Source organism: Capsicum annuum, chromosome 6, assembly GCF_002878395.1.
Source record: "Capsicum annuum cultivar UCD-10X-F1 chromosome 6, UCD10Xv1.1, whole genome shotgun sequence".
NCBI lineage: Eukaryota > Viridiplantae > Streptophyta > Magnoliopsida > Solanales > Solanaceae > Capsicum > Capsicum annuum.
The window spans coordinates 62,648,738-62,667,631 of record NC_061116.1 but is presented as its reverse complement, the minus strand read 5'-3'; the positions used below and the strand labels follow the sequence as shown (position 1 = coordinate 62,667,631).

General features: G+C 36.3%; 1 protein-coding gene across 6 annotated transcripts in view; it reads right to left on the bottom strand.

The window, feature by feature from the left end:
* The window catches only part of LOC107873370 (E3 ubiquitin protein ligase RIN2), a 57,963-nt gene extending 40,296 nt beyond the window's left edge, over positions 1–17,667 (bottom strand). The window contains exons 1-5 of one of the 6 annotated variants that reach the window (XM_047414736.1): positions 17,381–17,667; positions 15,281–15,677; positions 6,309–6,386; positions 4,679–4,765; positions 4,476–4,597 (exon numbers count right to left, since the gene is read on the bottom strand). In XM_047414736.1, coding sequence (XP_047270692.1) covers positions 4,476–4,597; positions 4,679–4,765; positions 6,309–6,386; positions 15,281–15,520 — 527 coding nt within the window. In that variant the 5' untranslated portion in view covers positions 15,521–15,677; positions 17,381–17,667. The remainder of the gene's footprint in view (positions 1–4,475; positions 4,598–4,678; positions 4,766–6,308; positions 6,387–15,280; positions 15,678–17,380) is intronic. The other 5 variants (XM_047414737.1, XM_047414735.1, XM_016720207.2 and 2 more) reach the window with 5 other exon arrangements.
* Between the last annotated feature and the right edge of the window lie 1,227 nt (positions 17,668–18,894).

Here is an 18,894-nt window from a genome sequence, read left to right as displayed (position 1 = left end):
ATGAGGTCGCCGGATGTGGGATACTTAACAGATTTAAAATTGTTGTTTTTTCTTTTAATTGTGAGTCTCTTCGGCATCTTCTTCATGTCGCATACTAATTCTTGATCTAAAATCTTCTTTTAAACAGGTCTTCTTTTACAAAATAATTTTGAATTCCATGTCGTCATCTTCTTTTAGTTTTTCTTTCTTTTTAAGGCGATACTGACAGTAATGTAATATTCCTTTGTCAGTATTCAATAGTTCGCATAGCTTTTCCAGAGTGACTAGCTGTGGTCCAAGTTATCCCCTGTTTATCTTTCCTGATAAGCTTCTCATATATCTTATATTTACCTTGATAGATTCATGTTTATCCAAATGACCTACTATCACCATTTTCTCAGTCGGGCTGTATACTCAAAACTACTTTTATTTTAATGAAAAAAGTAGGATCTCATTAACAAAAGTATCATGTAGATGCAAGGATTACAAAAAGAAAGAATATTTGCCCCCGTGAAGACAAAAAAGAAAAGCTATCTAATGGAGATCTATGAAGCTGATAATTGTAGGAAAGAATCAATAGTCATTACAGAGGAGAGGTTGACCCAAGTAAAAAGGCTAACCAAGAAGATAGTCTTAAGAGTAGGGATAGAAGTTGGGATGCCATCAAAATATCTTTTTGTTCCTCTCTGTCCATAAACACCAACATACATTCAGGAACCAAAGACCGGATCTTTTAGATGAGTTTCTCAACTTTCCAAGAGCTACAACACACAAAAGCCTCTCTCACTGAGTGTGGCGTGGTCCAAGACCATCCAAAAAGTGATAAGAACATATTCCATAAGTCAGCCGCAACAGCGCAATGAAGGAACAGATAATTAATAGGTTCTGAGTTGCACAAACACATGTAACATCTGTTAGCTATTTGAAAACTCCTCTATCGAGATTGTCCCAAGTTAAGTAAGAACCATTTAGGGTGATCAAGCTGAAACGGATGATTTTGTTGACAGTTTAGATCTCCAGATTAGTTTCCAGGACATGTACACTCAGAACTTCTTCGCGTCGGCTTCTTTTTTTAGAGCTTTATATAATACGTTGTCGCCTAGCTCTCTACTGAGAAATACCCGTTCTGAAAATCCCAGAACTTGATCACTTTTTCCCTTTTCTACGATTCCATGTAATTGACTAGTAGAAAAAATCATTATTAAATACTCCTAATTACAATCTGGTGCAACACTAATGATTTTTTAAATATAATTCCTTGTGGCTGACATCCATTAATGAATGCCTGGCCTGCATTCTCTATGACATCTAAAAATAATTTTATTGTCATTTAAATCTTCTTATAATATTTAGTATCAATGAATCCATATTTAACCAATCTGTATGAATTTGCGGCTCCATGCCATCTAAAAGTATTTGTAATTTTTGGGTAAACTCCAACATATACAATGACAAATAAGCTTCTGTTTGGACTGTCCTAAAAACTTGTCATACATGATTTCTATCGTGGCCTTGCATTCTTCATAAGTTCACCTTTATTTTTATGAAATTTTCTTCTTTTTTCGGGGGTCTTTCTTATATCTAAAGGGGTCGATCTTTTTAAGGATTCTATATAAAGAAAAGTCGGGCTTTTCAACATGACAATAATCCATACTTAATTCTTTAGGCCTCTAGCCTCTTTTTCAGATGTCTGTTCAAATTTTGCTTTATTTAACCTCCTTAGATTGTGTAATTTAATGGCTTGCCCTAGAGTTTTTTCAAACTCTCCTAGACTCTTCATAGTTCCATGGGAAAGTCTAATTCCTTTTTGAGATGATGTTCAATCTCCTCTCTCTGCTGAAATTCTTTTTTATCTATCTTTTTCTTTTTGCATTTTTAATCTAGTAATCGGATTCTTCAAAGCTAAGGTGAGTATGAGAAGAGGTAGAGGTACGCCAAAGAAGTATCAGGAGAGGTAATTAGAATGGATGACATTTGTCTTTTTAGAATGAGATTAAATTTTCTAATTCTTCCTCTTTGATTGATTGTTCTCTTTAAGTGTTTGATGATGAGACCACTCCTAGTGTATTGCCTAGTGGTGTTTGATGGTGATGTAGCTCTTCTTGAGGGCTATAATTTGTATGATAACCCACAATGGGATGTTGAGAAAGAAGGTGATACTTACTTTCAAGTTGTTACTTCTTTTGTGAGTGCTCCAATTCTTGAAGGTACGCTTAATTGTGTTTATTATTCTACTAGTGAGCTTACATATGAGGACACTTTGAATGAAGTTGTTTTGCTTGACACCTTTCTTTTATCTTCTATTTGCATATGATGATGCTCGTACTCGTGTTGAGGACAAATCTATGTGGAGAGGAATTTAAGGGAGTGTTTGGTTGTTTTCTTGACCAAGATGTTTGGCTATGCTTTCCTTTTGACCCCAGTGACACTTTAAAAGTCTGTTAGTACCGGTGCCACCTTGGAAAAATGGTATTGTCTTGAAATTGAGGATCATCTGTACTAGAAGGGGGACTACACATTTTTGATGTAGTACACCTGTGGATATATAGATAAAAGTTACCTTTCTCAAAAAAAAAAAAAAGAATCAAGGTGACATTGCCTATTTGGTATTTTGAAATCATTGGTTCCTTTATGACATCCTTGTTTCTTGATATTTGGAATAACAAAGTTTTTAATGCTTCACATGGAAGCTTGTCCTTCATGAGAATAATTGATGCTTGGTTATTTCACAAGGTGGGGGGAATGCTGTCGTCGGGGGCAGCCAACATGGATATCAGAAGTGGAGATAAGCCATAAAGGAGATGGTCCTGCACAAGAACTCATCATTGCCTTAGCAGTGGATCCAAACATTCACCCTGACTACAACTTCTCTGCAGGTATATTGAGATTCAAGAGCAAGTTGTACGCAGGGAAAACCACAGCACTCAGGCAACAGAATCCTACAGGTTGAGCATTCTCAGCTATAGGAGGCCATCAGGTCTGCAAGGGACCTTGAAGAGGTTGCAACTGTATTTCTTTTGGCCAGGGATGAAAAAACATGTGCAAGAATATACGTCCATCAGTGACATCTGCCAAAGGAGTAAATATGAGAATGTGGTTCATTCTGGGCTGTTGAAGCCCTTGAAATACCTTCACAGGCTTGAAGCCACATCATCCTAGACGCCATTGAAGGGTTACCCAAATCTGGAGGAAGGTGTGATACTGGTAATGGTTAATAGATTTACAAAGCATGCCCGTTTCCTGCCACAACAGCAACCTTACACTGTTGTACAGGTAGCTGATTTATTCATAAACAAGGGCGAGCTAGCCATATACAACAGAAAAAACCAAAAGGTAAGGAATCTACAAAATCTGATTCTCCACAAAGTCCACCTATGCTTCTATACAACTACGGATTTTATGGTTGCACCAAAAGAAAATAAGAGAAATACTGACTCTACCCCCTCAAAAGAACTCCTATTTCTCTCATTCAAAATAACCCACCATCAACGCAAGAGGGACCAAATTCCAAGCCTTACGTTTTCTCCTTCTATTACCGCTTTTCCAACAAAACATTAAATATTTCACAGTTTTTGGCATTACCCAAGAAACTCCGAACCACCGACCCAAGGACATATTCATAATTCAGTTTTATCCCAACTAGGTAGTTAAACCAATGTTGTGAAAAGCAAGCGCTGAAGCAAAGAGAAGATTAAGAAACCAGTTTATTTAATATTTTCTTAATGATATTTGTAAAAACACTTTGTCAGTTCGTTGAAGTGTTGAAGTGTAAAAAGTCAGTTTATTTGAATAATTATTAGACATTATTTAGATAAATACTTTTTCAAGTTGAACCATAAAAAGAATACTTTTTTCAGTTGGTTTAATAATACAAATCAGTTTGTTTAAATACTTTCAGTTTGTTTAAATACTTTCAGTTAATTTAAAAACAAATTTAGCTCTCTGTTTTTTGTTATTTGTTTCAATTTCAGATTGAATTAAGGCTCAAAATAATTTGGTTTTGATTTTGCTCCCTCTATGAAAGATTATTAGTCAGTACTTGTTAAATTGAAGTATTTGTTCATAGGTATTATCATTGTGAATTTTTCTTTAGTTAGTTATTTTATCTATTTGTGCGGTGTTAATTTTAAATTTTTCCAAAAATTGTGTTTCACTTCAATGAAGCTAGCGCTTCGCTTCTCGCTTCACGCTTAAGTGAAGCAGACCCTTGTCGCTTTCTCCTGCTTAACGCTTCCAAAAACACAGGTTAAAACACTCATGAAAGGGCAGACCTCATGCGATGAAATTTTCCCAAAGCATAAAACAGTCATATGGATTAAAGCTTCAGATTTGTATCCGTTGAGACACAATTGCTGGTAATACAACAATAGTTCAAAGATACAAAAAGACAACACACATACAATACCTTCTACATCCATAAAACTAAATACGGTCGTCAAATAAAAATGACTGCTATATGTAATGCACCAGCAAACAGATTTAGGTCTAGGAAGTACCAGAGTAAGTTGGCAGAGAAAACCAGCAATAAGGCAGAATACACACGGAAGTATGACCATGGTGTAGCTGAAGGAGAAGCATTCAATCGTTCAAGTCGATCCCTAGCTAAAGCTTGAAACATCTGTATAAATGTAGATTTTATCCAAGGTTAGACACTCCACAAGCCAAATATCAATAGCTTCGAACACACAACAGTGGATACCTTTAAAAAGCAAAGAACAGCTAGCCATGTTGACCATAGACCTGCTTGATACAGAGTAGGAGGAACTACCAATGGAAGAAAAGTTCCCTGGAAGTAGTTATCAGAAGACAGAAATACTAAAAACACTTTCAATATAACCATTAGAGAAAAACATGAATGTGATAATGACTTTATTGACCATATTAAAGTAAAGTTTACACGCATAGAGGACAACATGAAAGTAGATTTCAAATTTAGCAAACGATAAACATGGAGCTATAAGTCTCAAGCACTGAGTTTGAAATGCTCTAGATCATTGTGGAGGTGAATCAGAACAACTGCAATCGCTCCTCAGTGAAAGAAAACGATAACAAGACATATCCTATCTGATTAAGCCAACAGTTTAAAATCGACTCAACCAAATACCAGATCCAGCATTGACACATCCATATCCATATGCCCCTATGCTCCAGTAACTATTCTTATTGAAACTATGCTAGGTCTGTAGATAGCAAGAAAGAGAGGGATTAAGGGAATGGATGTTTTGGGACTGTATGGTAGTGATGGGATAATGAAAGCAGAAAAGATGGCAGGCAAGGTAAATGCTGAACGTTTAGGGTATATAAATAACGTAAATTAGACCCATTTATTCCCATTCTTGCATTTTCCCTGGAGAGAAGGATACACTATATATTTCAACTTTCAAGTGAACTTCGCAATTCACCAAAGATTAAGGATTAAGGGATGAGTGAGAGACATCAAATTCTTGAACTTGAGAAATTTCTTCCTTTGATATCATGTCGATGACATTTCAAATGACGCAATCTGACAACCGTGATACGGAAAGCTACCCTGTAACCTTTCAGAACATTCACGTAGGCATCTCATACCGGAACCAGATGTGAACTTTTGAAGAATATCATTCGAACACTCCAAACTTTCAAATACCAAATGAAAAATATATCAGAGAAGGCTAAAATCATCAGAAGAAATTGAGATCTTCAACTCCTAAACGTAGAAGACCCCATGGTATTAAAATTCATTGTACATAGCAAGTCCAAGCCCAACAAAAATAAGTGCCCTATCCTCATGCAGGTTCTCCCTTACAGAGTCTTATATATCATGGACCTATAAAATTTATACAATGCACTATCTTTAGTTCAATTCATTGACAAGAAGAATCCTGTGGATAAATATGGAGGTTTTGCATAGCAAGGATTGAGAGGTGCTAATATGAACCGGGCTGAAGCTCACTTCTTTCACCAAGTTGTTCAAAAACTGGCAATTAACTAGTTTTAAATGAGAGCCCCGTGCTTCTCACTTCCTATTCTTTTAGTTTCTCTCCATCGAGTGCTCATACTCACTTGGCCCAGCATTTCTCCAAGAAGAGGGAAGATGTAACCACCACACATCAGCTTACTTAATCATAAATTCAACGTCAAGCAATATAACAACTTCAAGTGTCCATAAAAAGATCTTGACAAGTAAAATCAAATGGAAACAATGTCAAGTTCCAACACTATATGTTGCAAGATTTTCCTTAACATCGGTCACAATGTGTAGAGTTTGAATCATAACAATAGATGAAAGAAAAGAAAAAGATCATCAAGGTTCTAGATACCACCTACTACTCATGTACTAAGATATTTACCTTGGAAATAACATAATTGATAAGGCGCTCAGCCAGCTTACGGATTTCTGACGAGTGCAAGTCTCCAAAGAATATAGTCTGCAGAAAGTTGTGAAAAGAACTGGTGTTATAAAACATACACTATAATATTTGAAAAGGATTCAGGTGCATAAAGATTACATAATGTTCCCAAAAATTCCACTAGAAGCATTAAGAAGTTCAATTTTTAACATTCACACCAATATTCAGAGACATTCTAGTCATTACATGAAGAAATGTCCCAGAAACCAAAAGAAGAAATTAAAGAATTTGTTATAGGGTGACATTCAATATGGCTAAAAGGGTGTCCATTTGGAGGTAGTCAGGAAAATCTTCCACCTCCCCTTCTTTTTACCTAATTTCTTATTCATCAATCCCCGAAAATGATTTTTTTTTAAACTGGTACAACAACAACATACCCAGTGTATTCCCACAAAGAGGGGTCTGAGGGGTGTAAAGTGTACGCAATCCATACACTACCTCAAATGAAGTAGACAGGCTGTTTATGATAGACCCCGGGCTCAAAACAGATAACAGTATAACAAACACAAAAGCAAACAACAAAAAGGGATATCACACCGCTAGATAATAAAGAAAACAAGACACCCACAAGGTAATAATATAAACTAGTTATTCGCAATCATAAACATCACCAGAACACCACGAACAAGAGACTACAAGAAACTACAGGCACAGACACAAACAAAGCACTCTTCCCTACTATTACGGACGTACTCTTACCTACTAACCCTCTACCTTAATCCGCATCCTCCACACTATCCTATCAAGGGGGCATGTCCTCAGTAAGCTGTAACTGCTCCATGTCATGCCTAATCACCTCCCTCCAATATTTCTTCGGCCTACTTCTACCCCGCCTAAAACCATTCATAGTCGGCCTCTCACACTTCCATACTAGAGCATCCATGCACCTCCCAATCACATGCTCGAACCATCCCAACCTCACTTTCCGCATCTTGTCCTCCACCAAAGCCACTCCCACCTTCTCCCGAATAATCTCATTTCTAACCCTATCCCTCCATGTAAGTCCACACATCCATCACAATATCCTCATCTCCGCCACCTTCAACTTTTGGATAGGGGAGTTCTTAACTGGCCAACACTCCGCTCCATTCAACATAGTCAGTCAAAAATTCAGACAAAACCGAGCTTACATAGCCGATCGGACTGTCGCTCTGATGTAACCACCACACATCAGCTTACTTAAGCATTTCTCCAAGAAGAGGGAAGATGTAACCACCACACATCAACACAAGACTCCCGAAGCGAACCTCCATTTCAACCACCTTGCACCAATACGGTGCATGATATCCTCATCAATCTCACCATTCTCCGGAATCATAAACCTAAGATACTTGAAACTCTTCCTCTTCTAAATGGCCTGAGAATCCAGCTTCACTACCCCGTCAGCCTCATGCGACAAATACCTAAACTTACATTCTAAGTACTCAGTCTTGGTCCTGCTCAGCCTAAATCCTTTAGACTCAAAAATCTGTCTCCAAACCTCTAAATTATCATTAACTCCTCCCTGAGTCTCGTCAATCAGTACGACATCATCAGCATATAACATACACCAAGGCACCTCCCTCGGACACGCCTCAAAACATTCATCACCACCTCCCTTGGACACGCCCCAAAACATTCATCACCAAGGCAAATAAAACGTGCTAAGGGTCAATCCCTGGTGCAACCCCGTCAAAATAGGAAAGTGTTCTGAATCTCCTCCTACAGTCCTCACATGAGTCTTCGCGTCATCGTACATGTCCTAAATCGACCTAGTGTACACCACAGGCACCCCTCTAGCCTCCAAGCACTTCCACGATTCTGAGGGAACTTTGTTATACGTTTTCTCAAGATCAATGAATACCATGTGCAAGTCCTTCTTCCTCTCCCTAAACTGTTCCACTAATCTAATCTCCACACGAGATGAATGGCCTCAGTAGTCGAGCAACCTGACATGAAATCAAACTGATTCTCGAAAATAGTCACGATCCACAACAGCCTCAACTCTACCACTTTTTTTAGAAACCTTCATAGTATAACTCAACAACTTGATACCCCTATAGTTGTTGCAACTCTAAATGTCCCCCTTGTTATTATATAATGGAATCATCGTACTCCGTCTCCAAGCTTCGGGCATCTTTGCCGCCCTAAAAATGATAACAGTTGGAGACAAAGTCAACATTTTCCTGATAAATGATAACATTATACTATCTTCATGATATCTTTACACCCTTTTCACAATTTTCAACCAGTATTTTAATATATTTTGACCAAACTCAAATAAATTATACAATGATCATTCAAATAGTTTCTCGCAATCTGTGTAGAAAACCAACTAGATCAAATTAAGATCAGACTAGGGGCACTTGTATTCTTTCCTGAAACTAGTAACCACATACTTCCTATCTGGATTACAATATAAGGAGTCCAAATTACATCTCAAAGAACAAATAATAGAATCCTAGAACAATAGTTTATCCACGCAACATTGAAAAGAAATATAGAGAAAATAGTAAAGGTTTTGGTGCAAGCCTAATCAGTTTCATCTATTCTTACATACACTGTGATTCGGTACGTGGATCCTGATTTTCAGAGTTAAAATAATGTTATTTGTGGAGACATCTCTAATGTTGTCCCAATATTGAAAGTTTGAAGATATACATGAGCTGCAAACATTCTAACATGGAGACAAAGTCTCTATATTACAAAAGGAACAAGGGACATTAGGCCCATGAAGCAGGAGAGGATTCTTGTGATAGAATCCAATGGTTTAGACGTTGTTAGAAGGAACATCCAGAGGTTCTCAAAGGATTGTTGGTTTGAGTCCATTGTAGATGGATCAACGAAGCTAAGAAGGAGGTTATTACTAATCAAATTGCCACCAAAGGACGAAGTGAGGAGAGCAAGGGTGGATAATCAGAAGAAAGAGCAGATTTTGTTGAAACTGTAGAACGAAAGAACAAACTTATGGAAAACTGGTAAAGTAAAGGGTGCAGTAGGAAAGGATTTGAAGAAAAGAAGATATGTGCAAGACTGGTAGGTTCACTTTATATCTATGGTATTCCACACAACGTAGAGATGTTGACATTAAGATTGGTGTATGGTCAAGATTGATGAGGCAACAATTACTAGAGCTAAGAAGATATTAGCTAGATATTGCTGTGGTGGATGAAATAATCATTTTTCCATTCATAGTCAACTTATTTCACTATGATACTCTCTCAAACTTACAAAGAAAGGAGGAAGACGAAGTGAACACGCTGAGAGGAGCAATGGTTGGAAGGGTCTGTATGAGGCATGTGGAGGCGTGACTGCCGACTTTAGTTTCAAATTGGAGGGGCAGGTAGTTCTTCTCAAATTCAAGAACTGAAGAGTTAAATAGCCAAAATAAAACAGAGAGAAATTTGGGAGCCAAAACTTGTGAGTTTTTGCATGAGTAACCCAAATATTCTATAGTGGACCAAAGAAGAGAATATACCCTAGTCTGAAGAAGAGAGAAGAATAAACAAAAGCATAATAGAAACCCATAGTAAATTCTATCCTCTGAAGCCCAATAGCACAGTTACGCCAATCAGTGGCAAAGTTCAGCTAACTCACACTATGACATGAGCTTGGTCCCTTCACAAAGGAGCTAGGAAAGCACAGGAGCTCCAACATAAAGGCTCATCAAGGACAGAAGAAACAGCACAAAGCAAGAGGAAGAATATAGAAGTTCCCGTTATTATGTCTAACTGCATCAGTTGTTGCCCCAGCAACTGGTAACATAACAAATAACTGAAATAAGGCTTCACATACCAGATAAATCACATGTTTTTCTAACTCAACTATGTTTGTGTCCTTTAGCAGGCGTGATGTGTCTCTCTGCTTTTAATAGTCAAGATGTGTCTGTGGGATGAGGAGACTTTAGGGCGCAAACTTGTTTTATTCAAGGAGAGTGAAAGAAAGTCCTTCCTCGTCCGATTATCGCTGGTCTTTAAAGGCCCTTAATAAAGAGGCTTAAGCCATCGATTCCAATCCGATAAAGCTTTTCTTTTTATTGGTATGCCACTCTACGAGTCTTAAAGAGATTATTCCATAATAAATGGGCAATAATTATTCCATAATTTATTGGTATGCCGGAGAGGGCAGCAAGCCGAAGCAAGGTTACTAGATACCTGAAGAGATGATTGAGCTTAAAAAAAGTAATTTCATAATAAATGGGCAATAGTAAGGAGAGGTACTCCAGCAGCGAGCAGAAACAAGTTTATTAGATACCTCAAAAGAGCCCGGACAGAATTCATGATTGAGCTTAAAAAAAGTAATTTCATAATAAATGGTCAATAGCAAGGAGAGGTTCTCCAGCAGCAAGCAGAAGCAAGGTTATTAGATACCTCAAGAGAACCAGGACAGAATTCATGATTGAACTTAAAAGAAAAAAAGTAATTTCATGTATAAAGATATGGGTTTCCGGGTTTAGATCGAAATAGAATCCCCGAAAACCAGGACCGGAGGATAATTAGATTCAATATTCAAAAAGTCTTAAATAGAAGAGAAATCCATGAGAGAGAATCCTTTGAAGCCAATCCAGAAGCCTCACTGAGAGCGTGTTGGTAAGGGGCCTTGAGATCATCTAACTTGATTGGTTCTTAGGCAGAGTGGTTATAGGCCTTAAGAAAGCACTACTAGAATCTCGAAGCCGCAAGGCTAAAGAAAAAGTCAAGTCGAAAGTGACGAAGTTGCTTTTACTACAGAAACATGACCGTCTGTTGGAGCGAATTGGATGATCGGGTCTCTACAAATTAACCGGCATATTGAATTCAATTGCAATAAGGAGCTGTGATTTTGCTGAGAAAAATGGTAGGTCAGGCTTCAGGCGAAATTCAAGGATAATTTGAGAAAACAAAGCTTCCTTTGAAATAAACCTACTTATTTGATTGATGCTCAGTTTTCCCATTCCTAAGCTAAGCACTTATTTCTATGGAGTGTTACTAAGGTTTCTCCACATATGTATGAAAATCAAAAAAGTTCAAGTTCTCATGATTTTAGTTGAAGAATTGATTGAAGTAGAATGTTCATCTTTGTTTGATCACACTATCTCCTCTCAAATTTAGTTGGAATCCTCTTGTTTTAACTGTTGTGTCTAGGCCTTCTTGTGCACATCTAGACTAATTCTACGGGATGGCTGCTACCTCCCAACTCCAGAACATACCAGGTTACTCTGTCCACCAAGGCTTAGAAAGATGGAAAGAAATCACCTAGTGCTTTTGTCTTCGCTGAGATTTGAACCTGAGACCTCATGGTTCTCCTCTCACTTCATTGACCACTAGTTACACCCGGTGCAGTTATTTTGCCACGTCCCTTACTTAAGGTAAAACTCATCTATCTAAGACTTTACCTCAAGCTTCACTAATCGCCTGCTTAGATTCTTTTTTTGACCTCTTATACATTTTCGAAGCTTCTCCGTCTTCTATCGTTGGTACTTATTGCCTACTATCTTTTTGTTTAAATAACTCTTTGCACATCCTTACTCCACTGTCATGATTGTTTTAGTTGAGAGTTCGTGTAACACCCCGCATCGTCCATGAGTTAGCTCGTGGTAATATGCTCTTAGAGTTAAAGACTAGAAAATTAATTTTTCCTAATTTCGACTTTTCTTCACATGGGAAATTTGATAAGCTTTCCACCGATTTAAGATTTGCCCAAATCCGATACCCGAGCAAGAAATTATGGCTAATTTAAGTCCTAGTCGAAAAACACCGTAATTTTAGTGTTTGGCGCGTCAGGGAGGGGGTCTATTTAACAATTGTCAAATTCCAGTAGCCTAGTGCGATTTTGGCGCGTCACTCTGAAGTTCCAGGTTCCAACCAATGGGACAACACAATGGCTCCGTGTCGCGGTGACCCTAAGAATCCCATTCGTCAATTTCCAGTGAGCCACCGCGATTGTGGCACGTCGCGGTGGCCCAAAAAATCGGGCTTGCAGTTATATTTTATTCCGTCTCATTAAGGATATATTAGGTATTTTCCACCCCCTTATCAGCTTAAACATGGGATTATACTCCCAAGTGACCACATTATTCATACTTCCTTCAAAAATTCACAAGAACACTCTCTAGGGTTTCAAACTAAAAACCCAATTAACTCAAGATTCAACCGTGAGTTTTCGAAACTGAGAGAAGATTTGGAATCCCCAAACCGTAGGCTTCAAGAATCAGTCACTAAGTTCATAATTCAAGGTACGTGGGGTTTATCCTAAAAACTACATAGGCTTGTAAACACTAGATCATGATTTAAAGATTATCAAGCATGAATTTTAAAGGGGTTTTTGGAATCTATGTTTTAGTTATGCATTATAAATGTTTTTATGATATTGTTGATTTGGCCTTTAGGTCTTTCCCCCTTGAGTTGATTTACAAGTATATGTATATGTATGAAAACTGAGATTGAAGATTGTTTGAGAGCACATTTGAGAGAGCACATATTATGAAACCCCTCTCGTATGTTGAATTAAAGATTATGGTTTTGTCGGAAAAGAGTTGAAATGCATGCCTTGTGATTTGAAAGTAGTTTCTCAATGTCATAGCAATTGAAACATGATTTAGAAATAATGAGAGGGTTTCTTGATGTTACTATGATGTTCTTGAGTTAAAGAAAAAGAAATGCATGTAATTGAGAACTTTGACATGACCACCTTGAATTCTTGAAATGTTGACAAAGAGAGTTTCCTTGCATATGTTTACATGAGTTTTAAAGAATGAGTTTCTTGAAAAGAATTGTTGATATGGTGGTCCTAAATTCCATGTTTTGAGAACAGAGATATAATTTGCTAAATGGCTCAAAGAATGTGACTTGCAAGTCAATGGTATGACGATACCATATAAATGTATGCCATAACAGAGTTAGAGTTTTCAAAGTATGTCTTCGGAGAATGCATGTCTTAAAGAGTTAAAAATGAGCATAAAGAGAGCTAGGTGGTTGCCTGAAGAGGGTTTGACTTCAAGTAACTCTTAACCTAAAACCGTGATTTGCCGATCCGGGTATATTATTTTACGCTGGCGACGGCCGTGTGGCGTAGCAGAGTCAGAGGATCCAACCCTTGCAGCACACTTAGGTTGGAGGCTTCCCCGCCGAGTCAATGGTGGATTCCATATAGCTCGTGGAATTTCAGAGTTGTAGGATATACCACCTAGCCCAGAAGTAAAACAAAGAGTATCACAGAGTTCAGATGATTTCACAGAGTCTTTCAGAAATGCCCATGAGATTTCTTACTATATGATATGTTTATGAAATGTTTTAAATTGCTCTCATCTATGTTGAATATAAATTATTATTTTGGATTTGCTCTGCGTACCAGTACAATCGTATTGACCCCCTACCTCCCAGGTTCGGAGGCTCAGTCTAGGGGTCTGGCTAATCAGTAGAGTATCCAGGGAGAAGTGATCTGTGTAGTGGTGAGCTTTCTTTGTTCCAGAAGGCCTGTCATTTCAGATTATGTTATTCATTTGTTTTGCTCTACTGGGGCCTTGTCCCAGCTTTTCAGACAGTTATCTTTAGATCATGTAGTAGAGATTTCGCAGACTGTTCCAGAAGTTGTTTAGTTGATTTCGGATTTTATTCCGTATGGTTAAATTGAATCCAGAGTATGACCATGTTTCCGTATTAGATTATAATTCCGCATTTTCTTTTATTATATGAATGTTGTGCATGATTACCAGATCAGATAGAGTAGGACGTCCGGGCCTTCATGGTTTGGGATGTCCGTCACGGCCAGGCCCTAGTTCGGGTCGTGACATTTTGCTTGGTCACAAGTAGTATGAAAAGTAACCTATGTATAAAAGTTGTACTATTTTATACTCCGTTTGATTACCATTCAAATTCAGCATCGTTAATATTCGTATTATTTTATACAATAATTATTGTATTATTTTTTGGTCACATTCAATGTGGTATAACTATTCAATGATTATCTATACTTAGATAAAACAAACCGAATGACAAAATGCCCTCTTTCCAAAGCACTTCTTCGTACCTTTGGAAACTCCAATGTGATAATTGGAAACACGAGTTTAAGCAATTAAAAAGCATATATATTGTCTATCTCATTTTTAATGCAAGGATCCCATCATCTACCAAAAAATACATATACACTAAATAACTGTAATAATAAATCCCAATCCTTGTATTATAATCTTCGCATTAACTTATCGGTGAGCAAGACAGCCCCTTGGAAATTTTAGACACACCTACAACTTCATTTGCTACTTTCTCAATGCAACTTATCATTTTCTTCCACAAAGTATTTGTGAAACATCTAGGTCTCGTTCTCCTGCCTTCAAAATCATATCTTTAAATACTATTTGGCTTGAGACTTTTGGTATCAACTAGAGAACTACCATGCTCCACTCTTCCGCTTCACCTCCAGAGCTGCCAGTTTGTATAAGATGGTTAGGGTTTATTCTGGCAACAACCTTACAGTCGCTACATGTGACCCTGTCACTTTTCCTTTTTTAATTAGAAAAAAGGGCAATAAGTGACAGGGTCATCTTTAAGGAGTAAGGACCGCAAGGTTATGCCGGATCAATGAAATCAATCTGGCTAGGATTACTTTTACATTTAAATATCTCAAGTGGGATTCCCTCTTTTTTTTTAAATGTGTTATCTAAAACTAAATTATAAGGTAAAACTAAATCTAATATGGTCAATCTCATACCACTACCATGTTCCTCATGAGCAAACAATTGCCCTTGACGATGGAAAAACAAGCAGTTAAGAATTACCCACAGGTATATTGAAGATACTGAATACCAGACTAACTCCATTATACAAGAGCACGCACCGGTTCCTCATTTACCCATAGCTTTAAAAGCAAAAAGTTAATGAAGTGTTTGAAATTTCCCAGCCCATGGTAACAATATTAGTCATAACCATTCATCACATTGTGCAAAGAATAAGTACCTTAAGAAACAAAACCAGCAGTATAAATACGTTGACTGCAAAATTCGCTCCCAGAGCAATTGTTGTCTGTGAACCTAAAAGGTTCTCTAATGTGCGGCTTTCATTCCCAAAGTTGATAATGCTCTCCCCAATGAGCCCTTCCGATTTTAGTTTCTCAACTGAAATTCCCATCCAACACTGGAGTCCGACATAGCTCAGAACAGTGCAGAATGCTGAAACTGACAAGTAGCTTATGCCCATGGCGAATATATTTATCTTTCTCTGAGCTAACAGAATCCAAGAATTTCATTAGAACAAGTAAGCATTGATCATTTGCTCTCAAAATTGATGGCTGCAACTGAGTATACTGCAAACAGTCGACCTAATTCTGATAGGTAGTGGAGCTTAAAGCAGAAATCTGCATCAAAAGCAAAACAATCCAAGATTATTCCTCAAGTAAAGTGTCTCAGCGTTATCAAGAGCGCAAAAAATCCCAAGGATCAATTCGGCATTTAATAGCACAGTGCAGATAGAGAGTGAGTTATAATGAAAAAGGTTACAAATAGAAAGCAAAAGAACATATTAATATTAATATATATATATATATATATATATATATATTATCCCAGGACTAACAAATATACGCATGACTAACATATATACTGGCAAAAAAATTGAATTTTTTTCACGATAAAGTGAAATACCAATTGTTTAGTGTTGCCTTCACAAGAAAGGCTAATCTGCAAGGAAAAGTTTGTCTTAGATCCTAATGACAACACTAAAGCGCACATTAAGCGAGGCAAAGCACTAGACATGTTTTGAGCCTCATTTTAGAGCTTAAGGGTGCCTTTGACAACATTGTCATGAATCAACAAATGAGTGACAGGCTGACAGCACACTCAAGATCAAAGTTGTTAAAAGCCTACAGTTCATCCTCAAAAGTATCTTCGCTACTCTTTTGGGGTAAGTATTGAAAAAGCCGATTCGTGAAACTCCCCCACCTATGTCACCCAAAAGAGTAATTATTAAGCATTGGAATGGGTTCACATAATGGATATTGAATATTCATATGCCGAACGCAACTAGTATGGGACTATTTAAAATGTTTTTGCTGTTGAATTACTGTGGCAAGTTATGGATTCCACTGAGCAGATACCAAAACTTTACCAATGGAATGCTCAACTCGCCAGTGATCCTCATTTAACAACAGTTACTTAAAATATACATAAGATTTTCTTCCCTCTGCAAACAAAAGTACCAAACAGGTGCACAAATTGCTATACTCCCTTCGTCCCATATTAGTTGTCCACCTTACTTGTAAATATTTGTCCTAAATTAATTGTCAATTTACAAAACCAAGATGGAATTAATTACATTTTTCCCATCTCACCATTACGATTAATTCATTTTAAGTATAATAAGTTATTTGTAAAGTTCCAATAAAGTATCTTAAGGGTTACAACAACAACAAACCCAGTGTATTCCCATAAAGTAGGGTCTGGGGAGGGTAAGTTGTACGCAGACCATACCGCTACCTCCGAAGAAGTAGAGAGGTTGCTTCCGATAGACCCCCAGCTCGAGATACAGAGCAGTAACAAGGGGATGAATGACGCAACAGAAAATCCGTGATAAGAAATAATGTCACTAGAAAACAGAGAAAATATGACGTACGATAAATAAGGGCAACACGAAAGAGAGAAAATAAGAAGTATGCAAAAAAATACGAAGGACACCTACCTAGTTGTAACATACTCGCACATACCAAAGACACCTAAGAATACTAAGATTTCTAAGATTACTAGCCCGGCAACACAAGGTCTCACCTAACCGCTTGCTACACCCCACACACTCACACTAGCTTTCTACCCTTATCCACGACCTCCACACCTTCCTATCTATCTAGGGTCATGTCCTCAGTAAATTAGTAAAATTACCATTTTTATTTATGATTTCTTATGGGACATACAAAGGGTAAAGTGTAAAACTAATATGGGATAGAGGGAGTATTTAGAGAAAAGTCAACAATACAATTAGCAATTGTCCAAAGGCAAAACCCTAGAACTAGCAGAAAAAGGATAAGCAATCAAAATATCAAAGAATAAATTGAAAAGAGGGAAAGACCTAAATGATGAAGAGTTGAATTAGCATCTGTATATAACATGGAAAGACCGGAAGAATAGGGGAACCTGTAAAGATCGATCTCAGAGAGAAACCTTGTCGTTGGTGGGTAAACTTATTAGTTTCAGATCTTCAGCTTCATGTATGGATCAGTTTTTTTGCGGGAAAGTGAAGAGTGATTGAAACACAGCATACACTTTACCCCAAATTGTCTTACTTTATCGGGAGTTGTTCAATTTAAATATAATACGACGACTCGTTTTTTCTGTTAATTAGTACGCGATGGAGAAAAATATTAGAGAAAAAAAGAGAGATAAAATCATGTTAATAGCCTGTTTGGTAATGTTTTTTCTTAAAAAAAAAAAAGAGCTAATTTTTTTTGACAATTTCTTTTAAATAAAAAAAGAAGAACATTTGGTAACTTGCAAAAATACTTTTAAAAAGAAGCTAATAGTTTTTATACTTCTGAGAAGAAACAGAAAATTCTGCTTTTCAAAAAAAAAAAAAAGCAAAAGCAGCGAATGAGATTTTTGTGACAAAAATATTTCATTCACTTACACACATAAATACCCCTCTCTCTCTATATATATATATATTTCTTATTAATTAATTAGCATATCTTATATAATTTTGATTAAAGTTTGACTTGAAAATTTTACACTTCATATTTATATCATAATTATTTATTTTATTCTTTGATTTATGTATTATTATTTTATTTTTGCTCATTTTTCTTAAACAAAATAAAAAATATCATTGATAATAATGATCAAAGAATATATAACTCATTATTTTTTATTATGAATGATAATAAATGGTAGGCAAATCACATTGCAAGATCAAATGGTATTTTTGCAGCACTTGTAAATTTTTTCTCAAATGTTTATTTTTAAATAATTAATTCATGAAAAGTGACATTTTTTTTATCATGTGGTGAATTTTTTCATATGTAATGATTTAATTTATGAAGTAATTTTAAATTTATTTTTGTTTGATTTTTTAAGTAATATTTAAATTATTTAAGTAATATATCATTGTTTAATACTTTTTAATGTATCTATGTATATAAATATTGATTGAAAATTTTATAATAAATATTTAAACTAAATTAAAAATAATTTAAATTTAAAATATTATTACAGTTATTTTAAATAAATTTTCTCTATAAAATAATTTTAGTAGTAAAAATCTATTGATATATGTCCTTTTCAATTATTAGTCTCTCAAAAGTACTTCTTGAAAAATATTATCCAAACACAATCTATTTATCAAAAATACTTTTCAAATGAATTTACCGAACACAAATTATTTTTCAAAAATACGTTTCTGAAAAGTTATTTTATAAAAGTGCTCTCAAATAAGTAATTTGCTAACAACAATTTCAAACGGGGCTCTTAAATTCCGATCTTGCTTGTTAGTCTATTTGAATGTATATTTTAATAAAATATCAAATGTCATTTATTATTTCAATATGCTACATCTAATTAACATCTTTATAAAATTAAAGGAAGCAAATT